General features: G+C 59.3%; 1 protein-coding gene across 1 annotated transcript; it reads right to left on the bottom strand.

Annotated features, from left to right (window-relative positions):
• Window positions 1–706: 706 nt before the first annotated feature.
• On the bottom strand, window positions 707–17,949 carry PPP1R9B (protein phosphatase 1 regulatory subunit 9B). Its single transcript, XM_004041324.5, has 10 exons — window positions 16,094–17,949; window positions 12,078–12,210; window positions 10,563–10,683; window positions 8,244–8,348; window positions 7,067–7,202; window positions 6,403–6,555; window positions 6,237–6,290; window positions 2,938–3,167; window positions 2,523–2,619; window positions 707–2,354 (listed from the first exon to the last, which is right to left on the bottom strand). Exons 1-10 carry the CDS (start codon window positions 17,462–17,464, stop codon window positions 2,301–2,303), a joined length of 2,454 nt encoding a protein of 817 aa, XP_004041372.4. The 5' UTR covers window positions 17,465–17,949; the 3' UTR covers window positions 707–2,300.
• Window positions 17,950–20,050: the final 2,101 nt, after the last annotated feature.

Raw genomic sequence — 20,050 nt, 5'->3', positions numbered from 1 at the left:
CTCCATGCTTCAGGTCTCTGACATCTGCACACCAGCACCCCGGCAAGGAAAGGCTGGCCCTGGGGCCTGCCATAAGCTCCTGCCCCATTCCCTGCTGGCTCTCACCCCTTTGGGACTTCACCAAAGCTTGTCCCTGGAACTCTGGCACCTATACTCCCAGACCCATTAGCATTCGAGCTGGTGAGTCAGCACACAGGCCTGCTGGCCCAGCACAGGGGCTGGGGCTATTTCAGGCCACTTGGCCCGCCCCAAAGGGCAAACAGATCCTCTAGGACCCTGGGTACTAAGCTGCCAGGCAGTCACCTCCCACCCCCAGCAATCCTTTGATCCTTTACCTGCCTCACACCGGGTGCCTCTTGAGTGTCCCCACAGTTTAAAGGCCTTCTGGGGGAGGGACTTGGGGTTCACCTTGCTGTATTTAGCCCATCCTTTGAACTTCTTAGAGGCCCTGAAAAACGAATGCAGACTAAACGAACTCTCTAGAAACCCTCAGCCCTGCCCAGGAGGACTGGACAAAAAGCATGGGTGCTGATGGCTGGAATGGGGGTAGAAAAGCAGTTTGCTGGAACCGGAAACGGGGGGACACTGTAAGAAGTTCCTCAGGGTTAGAGGCAGCACTGGTGGGAGGGGACCACTGGGGCAGCCTGGCATCCTTGATCCCTGCCCACTCCCCACCTCAGTGAATCAAGAAACCAGGCAGCAAGGCTCTGGGGGCTGCTTTTATGGGGACGACCTGACAGAGGGCATGGTCCGTACAAAACCGGGAACAATACATACATATATATATTATATACAGAGATGCGGTCCTCCCGACGGCTGGGCAGGGGTGGCCGCTGGCCCGAGCAACCGGAAGCGGCCCCGCCCACCCGGTTCCGCCCCCTCCATCTGCCGGGGTGAAGTGCGTGAGCCCAGGACTGAGACAGCCAGCTCCTTCAGGGGATGGGGGCACATCTGGGGATAGGAAGGGGTGGGTACAAGAAATACTGATCGAAGTCATGGTCTATTTACAGGGGACAAGAAGCCAGAACGGATGGGATGGGTGGTCTGTTTTTAAAAAATGAACAAAAACCCAGTTAGGGCAGGGGCATGAAGTGGCAAAATGAGATGGATTTTGAAAGGGGAGGGGACCTGGGGGAGGGGGTCTCACCTCCCTTGGTCCAAGCCCCAATTTGGGGTTAAAGTGGGGAAACAGAGTCGATTTCACTTAGAAGGCAGGCTGCCAGCAGGGCAGCCCTGGTCTCCAAAAAGATGAGTAGTAGTAAAATTTTGCCCTCCAGTCAAAACATTGGAAAAACAGTAGGGGGTGGGGGTGAGGCTGACTCCCTGCAATGTCAGTAGGCTTCCAGGCATCGCCCTGGGCTGGGCAGACAGGGCAGCACAGGATAGGACCTGACTCTCCAGGGAGAAATGTTCCCCTTGCCTAAGACCAGGGTCTCTGTAGCCAGACCCCCTTTTCCTCCCTGGCATTCCCAGCCTTGACCAGGAAACCTGGACCCCAGAGAGGCCACATAACAGTTCCAAGAGGAGGTTATGGCTATTTGGCACCTGGAAGAGGGGAGGCACAAGGAGAAATTGAGGGCTGCTGCCCCAGGCAATGGGGAGCTGGGGACCAGGTGTCCTGAACTCTCCCTTTTTCCCACTCTCACTCCCCTTTTCCCGAAGGACACATGAGAAATCAGTGCAGGGCCAGGGCCAGGCCCAGCCTCCGGGCTCTGGGGTGGACTCTATCCCTCCCAGGACAGGGAACAGGGATGGGGGAGGTGTTGAGGCAACGCCCCCACCCCCCAGGCAGGAGGGTCAGAATGCAACAGAGACGGCACAATGATGGGGGGAGAGGGAAGGGCTGAGAAGGTAGAATCTCAAGTCAAGAGGCCCAGGGGCCACCCAGGTGCCCCACGGGCAGGGAGCAGCCCCCAGTTGGCAGATGCTGGGAGAGCCCCAGCCCCGTTCCAGTCCAGAGACAAAAGCTGGAGTGTGTAAAGTCTGGCAGTTTGATCTGCAGGTGCTTGTGTCCATCAACCACCAGGCCAGCCCTCGGCAGCCCTCGGCCTCTGTGCCTCAGCCCCATGGGGCAAGAAAGAGGCTGCCCTTCTAGCCACCTCTGTCTGCCCAGGCCATCTTAAGGGGGCCTGTGATATGAGCCCTCTGGTCCCTGAAGCTGGGGGAGGTGGGGTGGAGGGGTGGGGGGAGTCGGGGCACCTGTCCCCAGGCTGGTAGGGGGAGGGGTGGGGTGTTGAGGACAGGGGAGGGAGGACAATGGGAGGGGGGTTAATTATTGTCCAGTCATGGAATGATTCCTGTTAAGTAGAATTGGAATTCCTCAGTGTTTGCAAGTTTCCTTCCAGTTCTGAGATCTGGAAAACAAAGGAGGGTAGGGGGTCAGGTCTGGACACCAGGCATGATCCCAGCCCCTTCCGCCCCCCGGTGAGGACATGGCATCCCCTCCCTCCAGGACCCACAGGGTAGGGGCTTCAGTGCTGCTCCCTCCACTGGGCCCTGCCCACAGGGCGCCCCGGGCCCACCTTGTCCAGGAGCTTGTCCATCTCCTCCTTTCTGGCCAGCTCCGACTCCTCCAGAACCCGACGCTGTGCAGTCTCCTTTTTCAGGAACTCGATCTCCCTGGGCACAGGCAAGGGACAGATGGCAGGTAAGGGTGTGTGGTCTGGCTTTCATCCAGGGCGACCCAGGTCCTCAGCTTTACCTGGGCAACTCTGTCCTTCCCTGTTCTCAGGTCGGGAGGCCCCAGGTTTTCCCAAAGCCTCTGGGGGTCTGGCTCTCTGCTGGCTCTGATGCCTGGTCATTCCGGACCGGGTGTCCCCACCATGGGGCCCTCCAACTTCTGTGCCTCCCTACTCAGCTGGAGGGATGGGGAGGGACTGTCCCCAAAAGCCTCTCAATGCTCCCTGGGCCCAGCCCGCCCAGCCCCCAGCCACGTACTTCTGCTGGTAGTCCTTGATGAGGCGCTTGGCCTTGCTGTACTTGCGCTCCAGGGCCTGGTACTGCGCCTGAGTCTCCCGCAGGTGCTCGTCCACAGCCTGGCACAGGCTCTGGGCCTCGCCCCAGTAGCCTTCCAGTTTCTCCATGCGCTCCTTGTTCTCCTCCACACTCTGCTCCAACTGCGCCTTCTCCACCCGCCAGCGCCCCTTCTCCTGCTCCAGGCTCTGCAGCTGAGAGAGAAAGGCACGGTCCTGGGTTGGTGGGGGCCAGCAGGAGCCAAAGGGTACCCCCATCCTAGCACTGGGGCCAGAGTCGCCAGGGGATTCCTACCGTTGTGGAGTCCATTGCACCCCAACTACTAACCCTCTTTGGCTGAGCCTGAGAACTGAAACCCAGAGAGGAAAGAAGTAGAGCTCAGCCTCAGAGCTCCCACCAGACTCCCTGTCACTGCACCCCACTCGCAGGGAGGCTGGAGGCTTCGGTTAGTCACTGATACTCTGACTTGGGGCAATGCAACTAATGTCCCAAGCCTCAGTTATCCCATCTGTAAAATGGCAGTGATATGTGCCTCCCAATCTCACAAAAGCTCCAGTGAGACAGTACATGTGAAGTAAAAGGGCAGATGAGGGTCACCATTACTCTCTGTCCCCTCTCTGCAGCCCCAGCCCTGCTCGCCAGTCTCTGCACCTGTGGCTTCCTGAACAATCCTGGTTCTCTCCCAGCTTCCAGGTGACCCCAGCGCAGACCTCCAGTCCCCCACAGCTCAGATCCGGATCCTCTGTTCTCTCTATACTCACTGCCCTGGGGCACCGGCCCATCTCCCACATTACCTCTGTGCACTCTGAGCTGCAAATCTCAAGTCCCAGCCCACCCTTGCTCCCAACTCCCAGCTTTAGCTCCCAGCTCCTCCCAGGTACCATGCCCCAGACCAGACCTCCGCAGCTGCACAAACCTATGCCTCCTTTCCTGACTTGCTCTGTTAAAAGGTGCCACAACCTCATAGCCATGTTGGGACTCAGTCTCAGGCCAGTATTTGCTGCAAGCATCCCTTGCTCTCTGTCCCCCAGCCACACAGGCCTTCCTGCAGATCCTCAGACTTGCCACAGGGCCTTTGCGTGTGCTGTCCCCTCTGCCTGGAATGTCCCCCATCTACCCTCCTGCTTGCCTAGTTATTTCCCTCTAGCTTACCCTTCAACTCTCTGCTGTGTGTCACTTCTCCAAAAAAGCCCCCACAGCTCCCTCCAACAGCACAGCCCTACTCCCACCTCCACCCGAATCAGGTTCCTCCTGCTTTAGCAGCTCAGTAAGCCTGTTCTCTCCTACAGAGCCCCATGCCAGTGTGTGATGATGACACAGTCACTAGTTTGCATATGCACAAGAACAACGATCAACTCTGGCTTTGCCCATCATGGTGATGAGAACAATACTGGACATCTAGAAGGTACCCAGAGGATGTCTGTAAGTAGAATGCACTAACAGACCTTTGGCGTGCCCCTCCCTTTCATACTCTGCATACACCTCAGGAACATGGCCTGTCACTCTGACCCCGGAAATGCAGCGCTCACCTACCCTTCCTTTCCAGACCCTCTGCCTATACTCTGAGCAGTCCTGGCCTACCCCTGCCAGGACACTGTCTGGGCCCCTAACCAGTTTGCCTGCCTCCCAGCACTGCCCACTTTCATGCCCTCCCACTTTGTAGGCAGTGGCTTTCCGAAAAATCCCAATGGCCACATACCCCATGCTATCTGTAGGACCAAGGCCAGAGTCTTTAGAGGGGAGGCAGGATACTGCAAGCCAGAGCCCATTCTGGCAGTCCAGCCCTGCCTCCACCTCTCTCCGACAGGCATGCTGCCACCTCCTGACTGGCCTCCCCTCAAAGCCAGCCTCCAAGCTCCATGGAGCTCCTCTCCCTGCCAGGAATGCCCCTGCTTCTGCCCCAGCCATCCAAACCCTGGCCTCCTCTCCTGCATACCCCCATGTGGGAGGGTACACACACTCCCATGTCTGCAAGACCCCTATAGATCTGTCTCTCCCCACCACGGCAGAAGCCCCATAGGTACTGGGACTCCTATAGTCTAGGTCCCAGCAGAGGCTCCATACAGACTTTTAATATGAAGTCTGTATATCTGCATGCCTGTGAGGGTGCTGGCACCTGACATGCTTGTGTAAGCATCTGTGTATACTACATATGTGTGTGTGTGTGTGTGTGTGTGTGTGTGTGTGTGTGTGTGTGCCATGCGTCTCCATCTGCGGTCAGCATCAGCACCTTTGTGTTACTTGCCCAGATGAGAATGTGCATGCCCTGTGACACTCTTCCTAGACCAGGTGGTCTGATCGATGGCCATGCCTGTGTGTTTCAGAGCAGATAGGTGCAGAGTGGGTCTGCATATCCAGGCTGATAGCCTCGAGTGTAATGTGAAGCACAGGTCCATTGTCTCTGTGACTGTGTCTGTGTAGAGTGGGTGTCTCTGTGTGTCTGGGTGAGGGGGTCTGTGGGTACTATGTGCCTGGGGCCAGGCTGCTGTGTCAGTGTGTGTACTTCTGGGTGGTCTGTACTTATCAATGGGCCTATATCTAGCAGACATATGTGGGACAGCACAAACATAGAGACATCTAGAGCAGAACTTAGCATGCTTTGGTATCACAGCTAATATACTGACTTCTTTTTCTTTTGAGACATGGTCTCATTCTGTTACTCAGGCTGGAGTGGAGTGCAGTGGCACAATCACGGCTCACTGCAGCCTCGACCTACCCTGGCCCAAGTGATCGTCCCACCTCAGCCACCCAAGTAGCTGGGATCGCTGGTGTGTGCTACCACACCTGGCTAATTTTTGTATTGTTTGTAGAGATAGGTTTTCGCCATGTTGCCCAGGCTGGTCTCTAACTCCTGGCTGAAGCAGTCTGCCTTGGCCTCCCAAAGTGCTGAGATTACAGGCATGAGCCACTGCGCTCAGCCTACTTTGACTTTTTATTGAGCTCCTATTATGTTAGACATTGTGCTAAAGACTTGACGTGTATTATCTCATTTAATCCTACAACGACCCTGTGGTGTTGGTGCTATTACGACCTCATTTTATCGATGAGGAGGCTGAGGCACAGAGAAGCAAGTGATGCTGGAGCAGATGGATCCAGAGCTTAAGCTCTTAATATCATATCTATCATATCATCTTGCTTTAGAGCAGCCTGTTCTGTGGGTACCTGTGCCTAAGTGTCAGCATGTGCAGGTGTGAGGGTAGGGGGACCCTGCTCCTCAACACACGCAAGCACGCACGCAAACACACACACATACGCACCCTTACCTTTCTTTTCAGCTGCTGGATCTCTGCCTCAGTGACCGCATGCTTGATCTGGAGCTGTTGGGCAGAGGGGCAGGCACTCAGCTCCAGCAGGGTGGGGCAGGCAGTGCCAAGGGCAGGAGACCTGCCTGCCTTTCCCTCCACCACTCCAGGGAGCCCCTCCTCCCACCTCCTTGAACTTGTGCACCAGCTTCTCAGGCTCCATGTCCACAGGGGACAGTGCATCCTCGTTCTCCGCTAGCTCAAACACCTCGATGGCCATCTCACCACCCGGGAACGTGGGGCTCAGCTCCTCATCCTCGTCAGTGGCATACTCTCCCGTCTGCGAAGGGAGACCGGAGACTGTGGGCCCACCCCTCCCAGCTGCCCTCAGCCCTGATGACCAGGGCTGGGACCAGTTGCCCATGCCAGACAGAGAGCTACCCAGGAATGTGGTTCGTGCCTCCCACTTCAGCCTGAGGCTGGACCAGAGACACGGTTTACGTCTTCCCCCAACAGCCTGGTAGTCCCCTGATGACAGAGGGGGTCAGTTCCTCATCAGCCTGGGTCTCTGAAGAAACAGCCTGTACTGTCTTTCCCCTTCTGGATCTATCTCCCTTTCAGATTAGGTCCCCCAAGATTAGGGGCTATGCTCTCCCCTCAGACTGGGGGCTCTTTGAGAGGACTGTGTATTCCTTCTCCGGCCTCTGAGGACAAAGAGTGTGACTGGAGGACAGGGAATGGCACTGTGGGCTTTTTACCAGGGCAAGGGAAGCAGTAGAGGCAGATGACTGTAATGCTTCATCTAGCCACCAGGGAGCGACCACGCGGCCAGCCAGGCAGGGACTCCCTACCTCCTCGTCATCCTCCCCATACTGGGCGTATCTCTGCTCCATCATCTCCCGCTGCCATCGCTCCTGTTCCAAAGTCTGCTGAATTAGCTGGGCCACTTCGCTCTGCTCTCCTGGCCGCTCCCGGCCAATCATAAACCTGCAGGGGCACCGGCATCATCCGCTGCCTCTGTCCTCAGCCAGGTAATGCCATCATCCTCCCTGCTGATGCTCCCCTCTCCAAACTCAGGCCCTCCCGGGGGAGGAGAGATGAGAGGGCTGAGTCCGAAGGCTGCAGTGTTAATAATGAATGGGGGAATGGGGGCCCTTATCAGGTTTCCTTCCCAAGGGAGGCAGGAAGGCCCATTCACCCCTCTGGCCAGTATTGCGGGAGGGAGAATGTCAGCCCACCTCTAGGCTGGGCTGCAGGGGACATGCACTGAGGAGGCTCTTCCCCTGCCACAGGGGAGAAAATGAGGCAGGGAAAGGTGAAGATGACCCTCCCAGCAGGGATGGGCTGCAGAGGTGTTTCTTGGGTATGCTCCAAGCCCCTGAGCTTCAGGAAGGGGCGGGATGATGGCAACTGGAGATTAGGATGGAGAGGAAATAGTGGAACTTCCAGGCACCAGCCCCTCCTCCCGGTGGCCACCCACATCCTGTTTCTCTCCACCACCCTTTCCTGGGGGTAGTACCCCTCTTGCAGGGGGGCAGGGAGTGATCCCTGAATGTTAAGCCAAAGGTAGAGTGGACACAGGGAGCTTCTGATCCAGTCCCCTTGGTTACAGGCCTGGGGAGGAGTCTTCCCAGGATGACACAGGGCTGGTCGGGGTGGGGGGCATGAGGTCCCAATGAGGGGACCCCAATATGGTTAGCATTCACCCTGGACGTCCTAGTTCTTCAGTCAGTGAGTCGGGGACAGGTAGGGGGAAGGAGAGTAAGCCCTAGAGGACAGTTTGGAGGGCTGGTGGACAGTGGGCCAGGAAGGCTGAGTACTGGTGGCCAGCTGTTGCCAGGGAGCTGGGATGAGAAGGCAGGTGTGAGGCGAGGGACTCCAGGCACAGCAACTCCTGCAGCCAAGGAGTCAGCAGAACCTCTGTGAGCTGGGCCACCAGAACCTTAACTGGCTGTTAAGGCAGGTGAACGGAGTGCCTGGACCAGGACCTCCTGCCCGCTCCCACGCCCCACCCCTCTGGGCTCTCACCGCACTCGGCCCTTGGTGTTCCGGAGCACAGACGCCGCGAAGCTCTGGGTCACTCCCACCAGACTGGTTCCATCCACCTCCACCAGGAGATCATTCACCTGGATCCTAGCGGAGTGACATTGGTTAAGGGGTCACAGGGGAACCGAGGAACGAGGGTAGAGGTAGCCTCCTCCCATCAGAAACTCCAGGCTCCCCAGCCTGAGTACATAGTGAGAACTCATCTCTACAAACAATAAAAAGAAAAATTAGCTGGGCATGGTGGCACGTGCCTGTAGTCCCAGTTACTTGGGAGGATGAAGTGGGAGGATCACTTGAGCCAGGGAGGTCAAGGCTGCAGTGAGCTGTGTTTGTGCCACTGCACTCCAGCCTGGGCAACAGAGTAAGACCCTGCCTCAAAAAAAAAAAAAAAAAACAAGAAAAGAAAACAACAACAAAAAACCTCACAGATACTTTGTCCTCACAGGGACCTGGTACTTTGTCTACCTGCGTAACATTCACAAGGCCAGAGGATTAAGTGTCAGCGGCCCACCTGTGCGGGCAGTGAGAGCCAGGCAAGCAAAGCAGACACAGGCGTCCAGGACCAGGAGACGCAGCAGGCACACTTCCTGTGACAATCACACTCTTGTCCCCTCCTTCATCATACTTGACCGAGCGGTGTGACATTCTCAGAGTTCATCTCTGCCATGCACACTGGCCAGGAGCCCCACAGCACACAAGTGACATGCCACCCTCTTACGTGTACATTTCTGCACAGAACTGAGTGCACAGATGTCCTCCCAAGTCCCCAAGACCGAATGGCACTCTCTCGAGTTCACACACTGTCCCACACACACCTGATACAGGTGCACCTGCCGACACACTCCAGTTGTGTCCCCTGAAGCCCGTGTTCTCCATACAAGGGGAGGTTCAGTCTGGCCTGCCGAGGGAGATGGAGGGTGGGGGGCCTCTCAGACACCTCCCTCCTCCACTCCACCTCCCTGGGAGCTCCAGGCCTTCTCTCAGGACTCCCACACGGAAATGGAGGAAATGGCCTATTGTCAACAGCTCACCCCAACACATGCCACTCCCAGGTGGGCATGAGTGAGTGGCCACGGCCACCATGCACACTCACTCCTTAGACAACCCACAGGCAACAATGGGAAAGGCTCTGGAAGTTCACATTGGGAGGGGAAGGGGTAAATGAAAGGGTATCCTGTTCCCGGCCCCTCTCCATGCCACCTGGGCCACAACAGGTAGAAGCCCCTTGACAGGGCAGCCCCATCTCTAGAAACAAGATCCCAAAGTCACCCAGATCCCAAAGGACACCTGCTCACCTCTGTCACATGGAGGGGGTCTGGGTTTGGAGGTACCACCACAAGAGATCCCCAATGTCAACTCTAACTTACAGCCACCCTGGGGGATGCCCTACAGCCCTTCCTACTGCCACTCCCCACACCCCTGGAATACACAGCTAACACAGGGGTCCCTGGCTGGCACACAGCTCCAGGATGCCCTCCCTGAACCTTCTGTCCTACAGAACTCACCCCTTGCAACCACAGATGCTCAATACAGGCACACACACTCACATGTGCAAAGACAGCCTGTCTCCAGAGCCACTGCCATCAATGGGTCTAGTCACAGCCTCCTGGCCCCTGCTCTCTATGCCCCAGCCACACCTGCCTGCTCGTGGCTCCACTGCCTGGAACCTCTGCACTCACTCCCTCAGCACAGCTAACTCCTGCTCAGCCTTAGCTCTCAGCTCCAGCACTACTTCCTCCAGGAAGCCTTCCCTAATGCCCAGAGAGGTTAAACCCTCCTGTTGTATGCCTTCACAGCAGTCTGCATTTCCCTCCATTTCACTACCTTTTGTGTGTCCATTTATTCAATGTCTACCTCACACTACACTGCACACTTCTCAAGTGTGCCAGGCCCTCACCATTGAATTCCCAGGGCCCAGCACCGGCCCAACACTGTCAGAGACTCAATGTTCAGCGAAAAAAAAGCTCAAATATACTCCACGCCTGTCTTCTCCCTACCAGGGCCCAAACCGTACTCCAGACCAGGATGCACAACACACGCCTATAGCCCCCATGGTCACCAGCCCCTCCTGGAGAACACACGCTCCTTCAGGGCATAGGGGCTGACCGTGCTCACTGTTGTATTTCTGGGCCCTGGAACAGCACCTGGCATGGCAGTGCTCCCCGAACATCTCAGCTGCACACACAGCACGGAAATCTCCCAGGGAAGGCCCGCCGCACCCCCTGCTCAGTGGCCCACCCCACCAAGGATGGCCGGTCGGAGAGGGAAAAAGGGTCAGGCGAAACTGGGGAGGATTGGTACCTGCCATCCCGATGGGCCGCACCACCCTCCGTCACGGTCTTGACGAAGATACCCAGCTTCTCCAGGCCCATGTCTGCCCCGGCGCCCATGCCGATGATGCTGATGCCCAGGCCCTCGGAGTCTGTGGAACAGAGAGTGGTGAGATGGCAGGGCTTGTAGGGGACAGACGAGAGACTCTCCACCCCGAATTCCAGGGCACAGCCCCCCCATCAGGAAGCAGTCCCCATTAGGGGATGTCCCACAACTGAAGAAGGGACATGGTTCTGTCCACCTTCTTTGCCAAGTCTACTAGGATGGCTCCTGAGCCGCTCCCTGCCCTTTGTCCCTTCCAAAGAACCAATGGGCAGAAGAGCGTGCCAAGGGTGGCACAGGCAGGTAAGACTGTTGCATATGCAGACCAGGGCGTGTGGCCGGCATGGGGGTAGCCAGGATGGGGGTAGCCAGGATGAGACTCAGCCCTAAGCCTTTGGTCTTCTCCCTCTCAGCCAGTCTCATGTGTACTCACAGCTTCAAGGACCAAAGACCTCCAGATTTTCTCTCCCCTGAGGTCCATTCCCCTATCCACACCTGCCCCTACCTGACTCACGGCCCTCTGATGTCCCAACTAATGACCTTCCCCCACAAACACTCCCTCATGGGGGATGGTACCACCACCTGCCACCTGCCAGACCTGGGAGGCACCTGGATTCCTCCCTCCCACTCACAGCCTCCACCTGAGCCAAATGACCCCCAGATGCTATGGATTCTACCCCTGGAGATCTTTCCAGTCCACCCACACCCGCTCTGCCATCTTCCTGTCCACGCCACAATGGCGTTTCTCCATCCACTTGTGACCCCCTCCCTACATCACAGCCTGGTGTGGTCTTTCTAGACCTTTCCTGTGCTTCGAAATGGCTCCCAATCCATCTTAGCAATAAGACCACGTGGTCTGCAAGGCCTCATTTGCATGCTCTTCTTGCCCTCCCTGTGCAAATGCAGCCAAGCCCCTTTCCTGACTACTCCCCTAATTCCTCCTCACCAGAGTGCAACTCAAGCTTCACTTCCCTGGAGAATGCCCCCAAGCACAGTCTGGTTAGATCACCTGTTAAACGCTTTTACAGTGGCCCCTCCTTACCTTCCCCAGCCCCTATTCCAGCGCCTAAGGGTGGGATTAGATGTGACTGTGCCTTCCATGTCTGCCTCCCCCATCCATCTCCCCAGCAGCCCACCACTGTGTCCCCAACACAGAGCCCAGGACCTAGCACACAGTACCCTACAGAGACCTGTTAACTGAATGTGCAAATGTGGTTCCATGACCGGGGTGGTGGGAGTGTGGCTTGGCCTGGGTTGGAGGCCCTGTTTGCTCTGGGTGCTGACAAGGGAGGAGCGGGGAAGGTCACCAAGGGCCTGAGTCAGAGGGAGAGGCCCAGCAAGTCTGTGGGAGCCCCTGAGGGCACAGGGCAGGAGCTGGTGCCAGAGATGAGACCCGGGTCAACCCCAGCTGTGCGCAAGTGACCTGGCCTCCTGGCCTCTCACCCTTCTCCAGCTCCACAGGGAACAGCTCCAACCTCTCCACACGCTTCTCCAGCTCATACTCAGCAGAGGCTGCCATGGGATCCACATCCTCGTTGCGACGATCGTAATCCTCGTTGGAGTAAGTGCTGAACACCTGGGAAGGGAGGCAGCTGGTCAGAGAGGCCGGCAGGAGGACAAGGGCAGAACTGGCATGAGGAGGCCGAGGAGGCAGGCCAAGTTACCCACCCCATGCCTCCCCATGACAGCCCTGAGATGAGGCCTCACCCAGTCCCCTGAGACCCCAGCTCTGAGCAAAACAAAGGCCTTTATAGTTCTGGAGCCCAGGGTCAAGACAGAAAGGGACCCAGCCTTGGCAGACCTGCACTGCTATTCTCTCTGCAGCTCCAACCAGCGTGAGCATGGTCTGCCATAGGCACAGAAGGGGAATCCTGGAGAAACGTCCAACTCAGGAACCCAGACACCCAGATAGAGGGAAAGTGAGAGATAGGACCCAGAGAGCCAGACAGGCGAGAGGGGACACAAAGACAGACACAGAGAGGAAGGAACAGGCTGAGCAGAAGAGGGGAAGAGGAGGAGGGGAGAGAGGATGGAGAAGATGCTGGAGAATGCCAGATGGGGAGAGAGGGGGGAGCGGGTGTGAGACAGCAGAGGGGGAGGGGAGCAGGAGGGGTGGAAGGGGAGAGGTACCCAGGACTGGCTCTGACTTGCTGCTCAAGTGGATGTTGGAGCAGGGGAGGGAAGCAGGAAAGACCATCTCTATCCCTGTGGAGAAGAGGCAGGCCCTCCATCCCCAGGAGCCCCTCGGGTGGCAGGAGCAGGGGAAAAAGCTGGGCCTGGCCTTCCCTGCACACCCAGGCCGCTCTCCCTCCACAACTGCAGCTCTCTAAGTTACACCCCCTGTCCATGTGCTAGGGGGCCCAGGAGACTGAGGAGGGGACAGCCTCTGACACTGCCCACAGCGAACCCAGGCGCCATGGGGCTCCGAGGCCACCCCTGCCTTGGCATCTCCTGTACCCCTCTGTTGTCTCTCTCCAATGTCTCTCAGCAAAAAGAGGAATTCCTCAGCTCTGACCCTCTCAGAAGGACAGAGAAGGTGGGGCTGGGCTCTGTGGGAATGTCTAATTCTGGGCCCAGGCAGGGGTGCCCCCAGTGGGAGGTTAATGAGCACCATTTGGGGTACCATGACATGCTCAAGCTTCATCGCCTGCAGTGACAGGTTGGCACCACTTGGAGCCAGGCAGGGGCGGGGAGGGATGGGGAACAGCTCTATCAGTTGGCTGAGTCTGAGCCCCGAGGAGTCAGACTGGGACCCCATCTCCCCCAAGGACCCTTGTCAGGGCCCTGTCTCCTCCAGGAGCAGACCTTGTGGGCATCCTGGTGGGCAGCAGCACTCTTGTGTCCCAGCCTTTGTCTGGGTTTGCTCCGTGTCGTCCCCACCCCCTACCAGAGAGGCTCACTGCCACAGTGGGAGAGGGAGGGGGTGCTCATAGGACTAGAAGGCTTAGGTGGGAGGGACCCCTCCGGTCACTTAGCTCAATGCCCTCAATTTCACAGCATCAGAGAAACTCTGGCTCCAGCCCTTAAAGCTCATCTGTCCATTGCACCCCTCGAACAAACAGGCTGCCTACCTTGCACATAGTCCAGGGCACCAGGCCCACTGCCCAAGGGTTAAACTGTAGCCAGGCAGGATGAGACTGCACCCAGCTGGGACAGGTGGGTGGGTCACCGGTGACTTGGTTTCCACTGCACACATGCCCCAGGCTCTGGGACAGGGCTGGTGTGAGCCTGGACTCAGCAGTGGGATTTGGCCCACTTTGCACTGGAGTCCCCTGACTCTCACCCTCTGCTCTAGGAGACACGGTCCCTTCATCATTGAGTCTCTACAGTCTCCTGGGTCAACCAAACCCCTCCCTGACACACACGGACACACACGCCCACTGTGACCTCCAAAACACACCCTCACAGCCTGTCCTGGGCTGCACCCTGCCCTCTTCTCTCAGCCTATCAAATCCTGTTCCCTTTCTGGTCCTGCCCCCTGCAGGAATCCCAGGCCTGGGCTCAGAGGCCCCAGACCACCTCCTACCCCTCCTCGGGCTGCCCACCATGATATGCCAGTCTAGCAGAGGGCCCTAGGGGAGGTCCCACCTCCCCGAGGCCAAGCTGGAATTGGGTTCTCTGCCCTCAGCAGAGGCCTCCACCTCCAGAAGGGCAACAATTGGGTCATCCATGGGGCCCGGGACCCTGGACTTGGCATCAAGGCAGGGGCAGGAAGAAGAAAAAGTGGGGCCCCTGTGCCAGGGTGGGGAGGAGGAAATCCCCAGTGAGGCTGAAAGCCAGCCACACTGGGCCCGCCACACACCCTGGCTCTCACACAGGGCGGGCCAGCTCCAAAGTCACCAGGGAGCCGGGAAGCACTGCTCCAAATCATGTGCTATTTTTTACTGAAAAATCAGGGTAAGGCATCAAATATAGACAGTCAGAGGCCCAGACCAAACTCCAACTCTGAGGGAATCGGACTTCTCGCAAAATTAGTGGGGGTGGGGTGGGGGGATCCAGACTCTGCTTCAGAGTCCCAAGAAACACTACAGTCCCCCATTCCCTTCAGAACCCCACTGCCTTCAGGAGGGGAAAGGGGTTGGGAGAGGACCCCGCAGGTCCCAGCCCAGGGGAGGGGCTGGCCTGAGAGCCACTCACTTTTAACCTTTCAGGCCTCTTGCTGGGGTGGGAGGTGGGAGAGGGGCAGAGGCTGACATTCTGGGCGAGTGAGAGGAAAGTTGGGAAGCTTCAGAGTCCAGGAGTAGTTATGGAAACGACAAGCAAACAGATGGTGCTTTGGCTAGGGAAGGGTAAAGGCAGGGCAGGGTCCAGGCCAAGGAGAGTCCAGGGACCTGGACACTTCCATGGGGCGGACCTGGGGCCGGGTGCAGCTGAGCCTGGGGCGGTGAGGAAGAACCCTGCAGGCTGAATGTGCTAGCCAAGAGTGGAGGGTGGTGGGAAGTGGGGGGAGGGGTGGCCTGGGGTTTTTGATTTCCCCCAGGGGATGTTCCCTCCCCATCAGGGCTGTTCTGAGGATCTCAAAGCTCTGGCACAACCCACAAACCAACCACCAATAGTGGCGGTGGGGATGAGACCCCCAAAAGGGGCAGCTCCCATCCCTCTTTCAGGGCTCCCAGAGAATGTGGCAAGAACACTTGGGGCCTGCCAAGGCCATGGGAGTCTGTCCTATTGAGCAGCAAGAGTAAAGGCATGCCCACTACTGCCAGGCACCCAGGGGGATCCTAGCCCCACCCCCTCCTCCTCCATGCCTACAGAAGGCCTCTCCCCATCAAGGACCACACAAAGTGCCCCTCCCTGTGCAAGCAGAACCGGGCAGCTGGCCTGCAGGGACCCCCAGGGAACACGGCGCCAGCCAGTCACATGGCCACAGACCAGCTCACCCTCACGATCTGCTTCCCTCTTTCACTTCTGCAAAGTTGGGGTGGGGGTACAAACAGAATAGAGGAAGGGCTGCGGTCCCCTGCAGCTTCGTTTTGAGAAGTTCCTGGCTTTCCCCTTTCTCACCTCATCCAGCTCCCATACAGGGGGAAAGCACCCCGGTCCCCTCTCTACCCAGTGAAGGGCAAATGTCTCTCCTGAAGACACACACACCCCTTCACACTACCCAACCCCAGCCTCTGGCAGCCTCTGGAGGAAGGAATGTCCGGGTGAGGAAGGGAAAGCAGGTGTCCCAGGACCCGCGTGGGGCAGGGCGGGTTCCGCGGAGCGGCGGGGCGGGGCAGCAGGCGGAGGAACCTGAGGGCAGGTCGGGGCAGGCCACCCCCCTCGCACACCTGAAAATCCCTCTCTGACAAACAGCTGGAACTCCCCCACGCCCCCCTGAGGGTGGGAACTTCTGGGAAGGGGGCTGGGTGGCAGGGGCTGACTCAGCCTGCCAAACCCGGCTGGCTGGCGAGCCGGGGGCGGCCGCGTGCACGTGGCAGGGGCGGCGCGGGGGCAGGGCGGGGGGGCTCACTTACTTGGATGGGCGCCGTGCTGAAATGGATCTTCCGGCTCGGGGCTGGGTCCTCCTCCTCCGACAGCCCCGGGATCTCCACGCACCCCGACTCGGGCTCGTAGGGGGGCTCCCCATCCTCCTCGTCTTCTTCGTCGTCCTCCTCCAGGGCACTGCCCGCAGAGTCCTCCCCGAGCCCACTGTAGGCGCTCACGTCCACCAAGTCCGCCTCCGAGAAGTCCTCCTTCTTGGATTCATCTACCTCCTCAGGGGCCACGTCCGGGGCCCGGCCATTGCCCACCCCCCTCTCTGGCGGCGCTACCGCCGCCGCCTCCTTCTCCGGGGCCGCTTGGGCCTTTGGCTCCTCGGGCGCGGGGCTGGTTGCAGTTGCCACGGTGCTGCCATTCTCCAGGGCCGCGTGGACCGTAACCTCGGCCTGGATCACCTCCCCAGGCGCCGACTCGGCCTCCGACTCCCCGCTCTCCTCCACCTCCACCGGCTTAATCTTGCGCACCTCCCGGGGCTTGGGGGGCGGCCGGGCAGGGGCCACTCGGTGCTGCGGGGGCTGCTGCCCTGCGGGGCAGCGCTCTTTCTCGGCCGGGGCATCCCCCGACGGGGCGGGCGGCGGCGGCGGCGGGGGCTGGAACACCCGGGACCGCTTGCTGACCAGCTTCGAGTTGACCTGGGGAACCCCTGCGGCCCTGGGGAGCCCGGGCCCGCGGTGGAGGCCGGTCCTCGAGTCGGCCTTCTCGAAGACGGCGCTGAGCTGGCTGACCGTGGGGGACACGGCGTCAGCGTCCAGCTTGTCCAGCGCCTCGGTGCTGCCGTTGAAGCGCACCACGACGTCCAGCTTCCGGTCCTGCAGGCCGGCGCGCTCCTGCCTCAGCAGCCGCCGCGCCGCGGCCTCCTTGTCGCCGCCTGCGGCCGCTGGGGCGCTCCGTTCGAACAGCTTCCGCGTCTCCTGCAGCCGGGACGGCGGGTGAGGCGGCGGCGCAGGCTGCGCGGAGGGCGCGGGCTTGGAGTCGAAGCGGCTCACGCGCTCCGACACGCTGGTGCCCAGCTTCAGCAGGGCGCTGTGGTCCACGTTCTCGTTCAGGCTGCTGGCCCGCGGCAGCGACAGGCGCACGCCGCGCTCGGACGCCCGTGGGGCCTCGGCCAGGCCCGCGCCGCCGCCCGCCTCGCCCGAGGGCCCCGCCGTCGTGCCCATCTGCAGGAACATACTTTTGATGCGGTGGACGTTGGAGCCATATTTCTTGTGGTGGGCCCCCTTGGGTGCCTCGTCGGGCCCGGGCGCGTCGGGCGGCTTCAGCGCCTGGATGCCCGCCTCGTAGGCGCTGCGGTGCGGGGAGGCGCTCCGGAGGGGACCCCCGGGCCCCCGTGGCTCCGTCTTCATCATGGTGGGGGGAGCCGGGTTCGCATGCCCCTGCTCCCCGCTCCCCCGCTTCAACAGGCGGCTGGCCAAGTCGGGACCACCGCCCCCTCCCCCCGATAAAAGAAACCCCAGAAGGCCTTTTTTAGGGTCCCCCCAAAACCAGGCTGCCAAAAACAGTTAATCCCGCTTTAAAAAAAAAATGAAAAAAAAAATCTCCAAGCGCCCTGTGTGTGGGTCGCCTCCCCCAGTCAAGCTGCCGAAGACAGCCAGCCCCGCTTCAAAAGCCCGAGCGGCCTGGTACGGTCGCCCCCACCCAAATTAGCAAAGCGGCGGCTGGGGCCGGTGGGAGCGCGCGCCCTGCCCGCGAAGCAGCCGCGGTGTCGCCGGCTCACATCGTCCGAGGCGGTGTCAGCGGGGCTGGCAGCCCGGGCGTCCCCCAGTCCGGCCGGAGGCCTCGGCTCTCGGGGGGCCCGGCACCCCAACGCCCATGGCTGCTCCGCCGGCCCGGGCCGCTCCGCCGCCGCGCCTCCCTCCCTCCCTCCCTCCCCCCCGTGCCCCGAGCCTCGGTCTTTCTCTGGCTTTGCCCGAGCGGCGGCTGCCGGAGACCGAGCGGCTGCCCTTCTCGCAGCCGCCGCTGGGGGACTGGCACCTCTGGGTCCTAAAGGGATCAGATTTCCGGGGCCGGAGCCTGTGAGCCCTCCCCTTCCCCTCCACCCGAACGGATCCCCTCCCCTCCCCAGCCCTCGCGGAGAGCCTTCCGCTGCCCCCGGACGTTGGCTAGCACTCTTCAACCTGCTTCCATCACAACTTCTGACTGCGGTCACAACCCACAGAACCGCACCTCCATGAAATATTGGGGGGAGGCAGTACATCCACGATGGTCTCAGTGTGAGGGGAGGGGGTTTGTAGGGAGGGGCAGAGGTTCATTCTTCAGTGTCCTCGGAGCTAGCTCTTTGGTGTGCTTCAAGCCTTTAGCAGTAGAATCTCTGGGCACTTGGTAAAAATACAGATTTCTGGGATCTCTCTCGAACCTTGTGAAGGAGAATCTCCGAGGCTGAACCCAGGAATCTGCATTTTAACACTTCACTACAGGCAATCTTTGGCCCCCTTGGAGGTGTGAAACCTTGGCCCAGCGCTGGTGACCTTTCGATGGTGGGGGAGGGGTGGTGAAGAAAGGAGGTGAACCCCGTCATCCAAGTAGCAGGGGATCACCAAAACTGCCGTTTAGAAGTCTGGAAAGGATGTCCTGTCGCCTGTCTGCTGTGCACCCGTCTTCAGGCCCCTACCCTGGCACTCCTGCCTCTCAAACCGGAAGGAAGGGTTTGGGAGCAGGAATTCGAGAGGCCTGGGGCCAAAGTTTCCCCAGTGAGAGCTGTAACTTGGGTCTCTGATTTAAAGGATCCTGGCCACTGTGTTCCGGTTGGGGTGGGGGGGTGGGGAGGGTGACAGTGACTTACACATCCCCTGTCCTGGCAACCCAGAAAGCTGTTTGATGCTCTCTGCACCCCCCCCCCCCCCCCCCCCCCGCATACACAGCTAGGGTGCTGGCGCTGCCTGGGCCCTGGGTGTGAGAGTCCGCCCTCTGGACAGGTCCAGGTGAGCTGGTTCAGTCCACACATCCCAGAAACTGGTGAACACAATGGGCCCTAGGACCCAGAGAACAACTCAGGCACAAAGCCTCCCCCCACTCCCAGCTGCTTCCTGCATCTCAGGCCTTTCTGCGGCCTCTGCCTCCTCCCCCGCCCTCTTCCCCTCCATCCTCTTCCTCCTTTTCCTAATCTCCCACTCTCTCCCCCCTGGCCTGGAAGGGCTGGCAAAGGGAGCCCTCCTACCACTCCACTGCAGGGGTGTGTGTGGGTTTTGTGGGATATTAACGCGTTACCATGTGCAAAAGAGCTTAGAGTACAGCGTGGGGGATGGGGTGTGGGGAAGCCGCCTGGGAACCCTGGATATTGGGATCGGGAGGGGCCAGGAACCGCAGGACTGATCCTGAGGCTGGTGCTAAGGAAGAGGGAAGATCTAGGTTGTGAGCTAGAGCCGGAAGTGAACCCAGACCTCACACTTTCCAAATGCCACCTGCATCTTTGCCCAGCTGCCCAGGAAACTTACCCCTCCCCAGTTTTGCACTTTGGGATGGTGCAGGGTGAAGAAGTCTGTCTCCTAACCCTTCTTAGAAGGCGTCTGTCAGGAGCAAGCTTTGGGACTTAGATTTCCAAACTCAAGATTGGGTCTTGAAAACCCCTCCCCACAGGCCCCCCAACCCCAATATAGAAGTCCAGAGAAGACAGAAACCTCACCCAGTTGGGGTTTGGAAGTTTGTACAGTGTACTCAGAAGCTCTTGTGTGGATTGGAGGAGGGCGCAGGCCCCTGTGTTCTGCCCAGAATCTCCCACACCCTTGGTGGTAGGTCATCTTAACTGGTCCCAGCCCAAAGGGTCTGTGCCCACGCGTCTGGCCAGGTGGGGAAGCCCCCAGTTTCTGAGGGTGGGAGAAGGAGCTGAGAACCAGCTACTAGGCCCAGAGACCCTCGGACTCCCAGCATTTCCGGTAGCAGCTTAGAGCAAACTGGAATTACAGGGGTGCTCTTGGGTCTCCCTTGTCCAAAGGATT

The sequence above is a fragment of the Gorilla gorilla genome, chromosome 4, assembly GCF_029281585.2.
Source record: "Gorilla gorilla gorilla isolate KB3781 chromosome 4, NHGRI_mGorGor1-v2.1_pri, whole genome shotgun sequence".
Taxonomy (NCBI): domain Eukaryota; kingdom Metazoa; phylum Chordata; class Mammalia; order Primates; family Hominidae; genus Gorilla; species Gorilla gorilla.
This window is presented reverse-complemented; position numbering and strand designations above follow the sequence as displayed.

Bases quoted from the DNA above. Each gene is read 5' to 3' on its own strand.
- PPP1R9B (XM_004041324.5), bottom strand. From the start codon at position 17,464: ATGATGAAGACGGAGCCACGGGGGCCCGGGGGTCCCCTCCGGAGCGCC. The intron at 12,211-16,093 runs GTAAGTGAGCCC...CTCCCTTCCCAG, and splicing joins TCAGCACGGCGCCCATCCAA to GTGTTCAGCACTTACTCCAA. The intron at 7,203-8,243 runs GTGAGAGCCCAG...GTGCCCCTGCAG, and splicing joins AACACCAAGGGCCGAGTGCG to GTTTATGATTGGCCGGGAGC.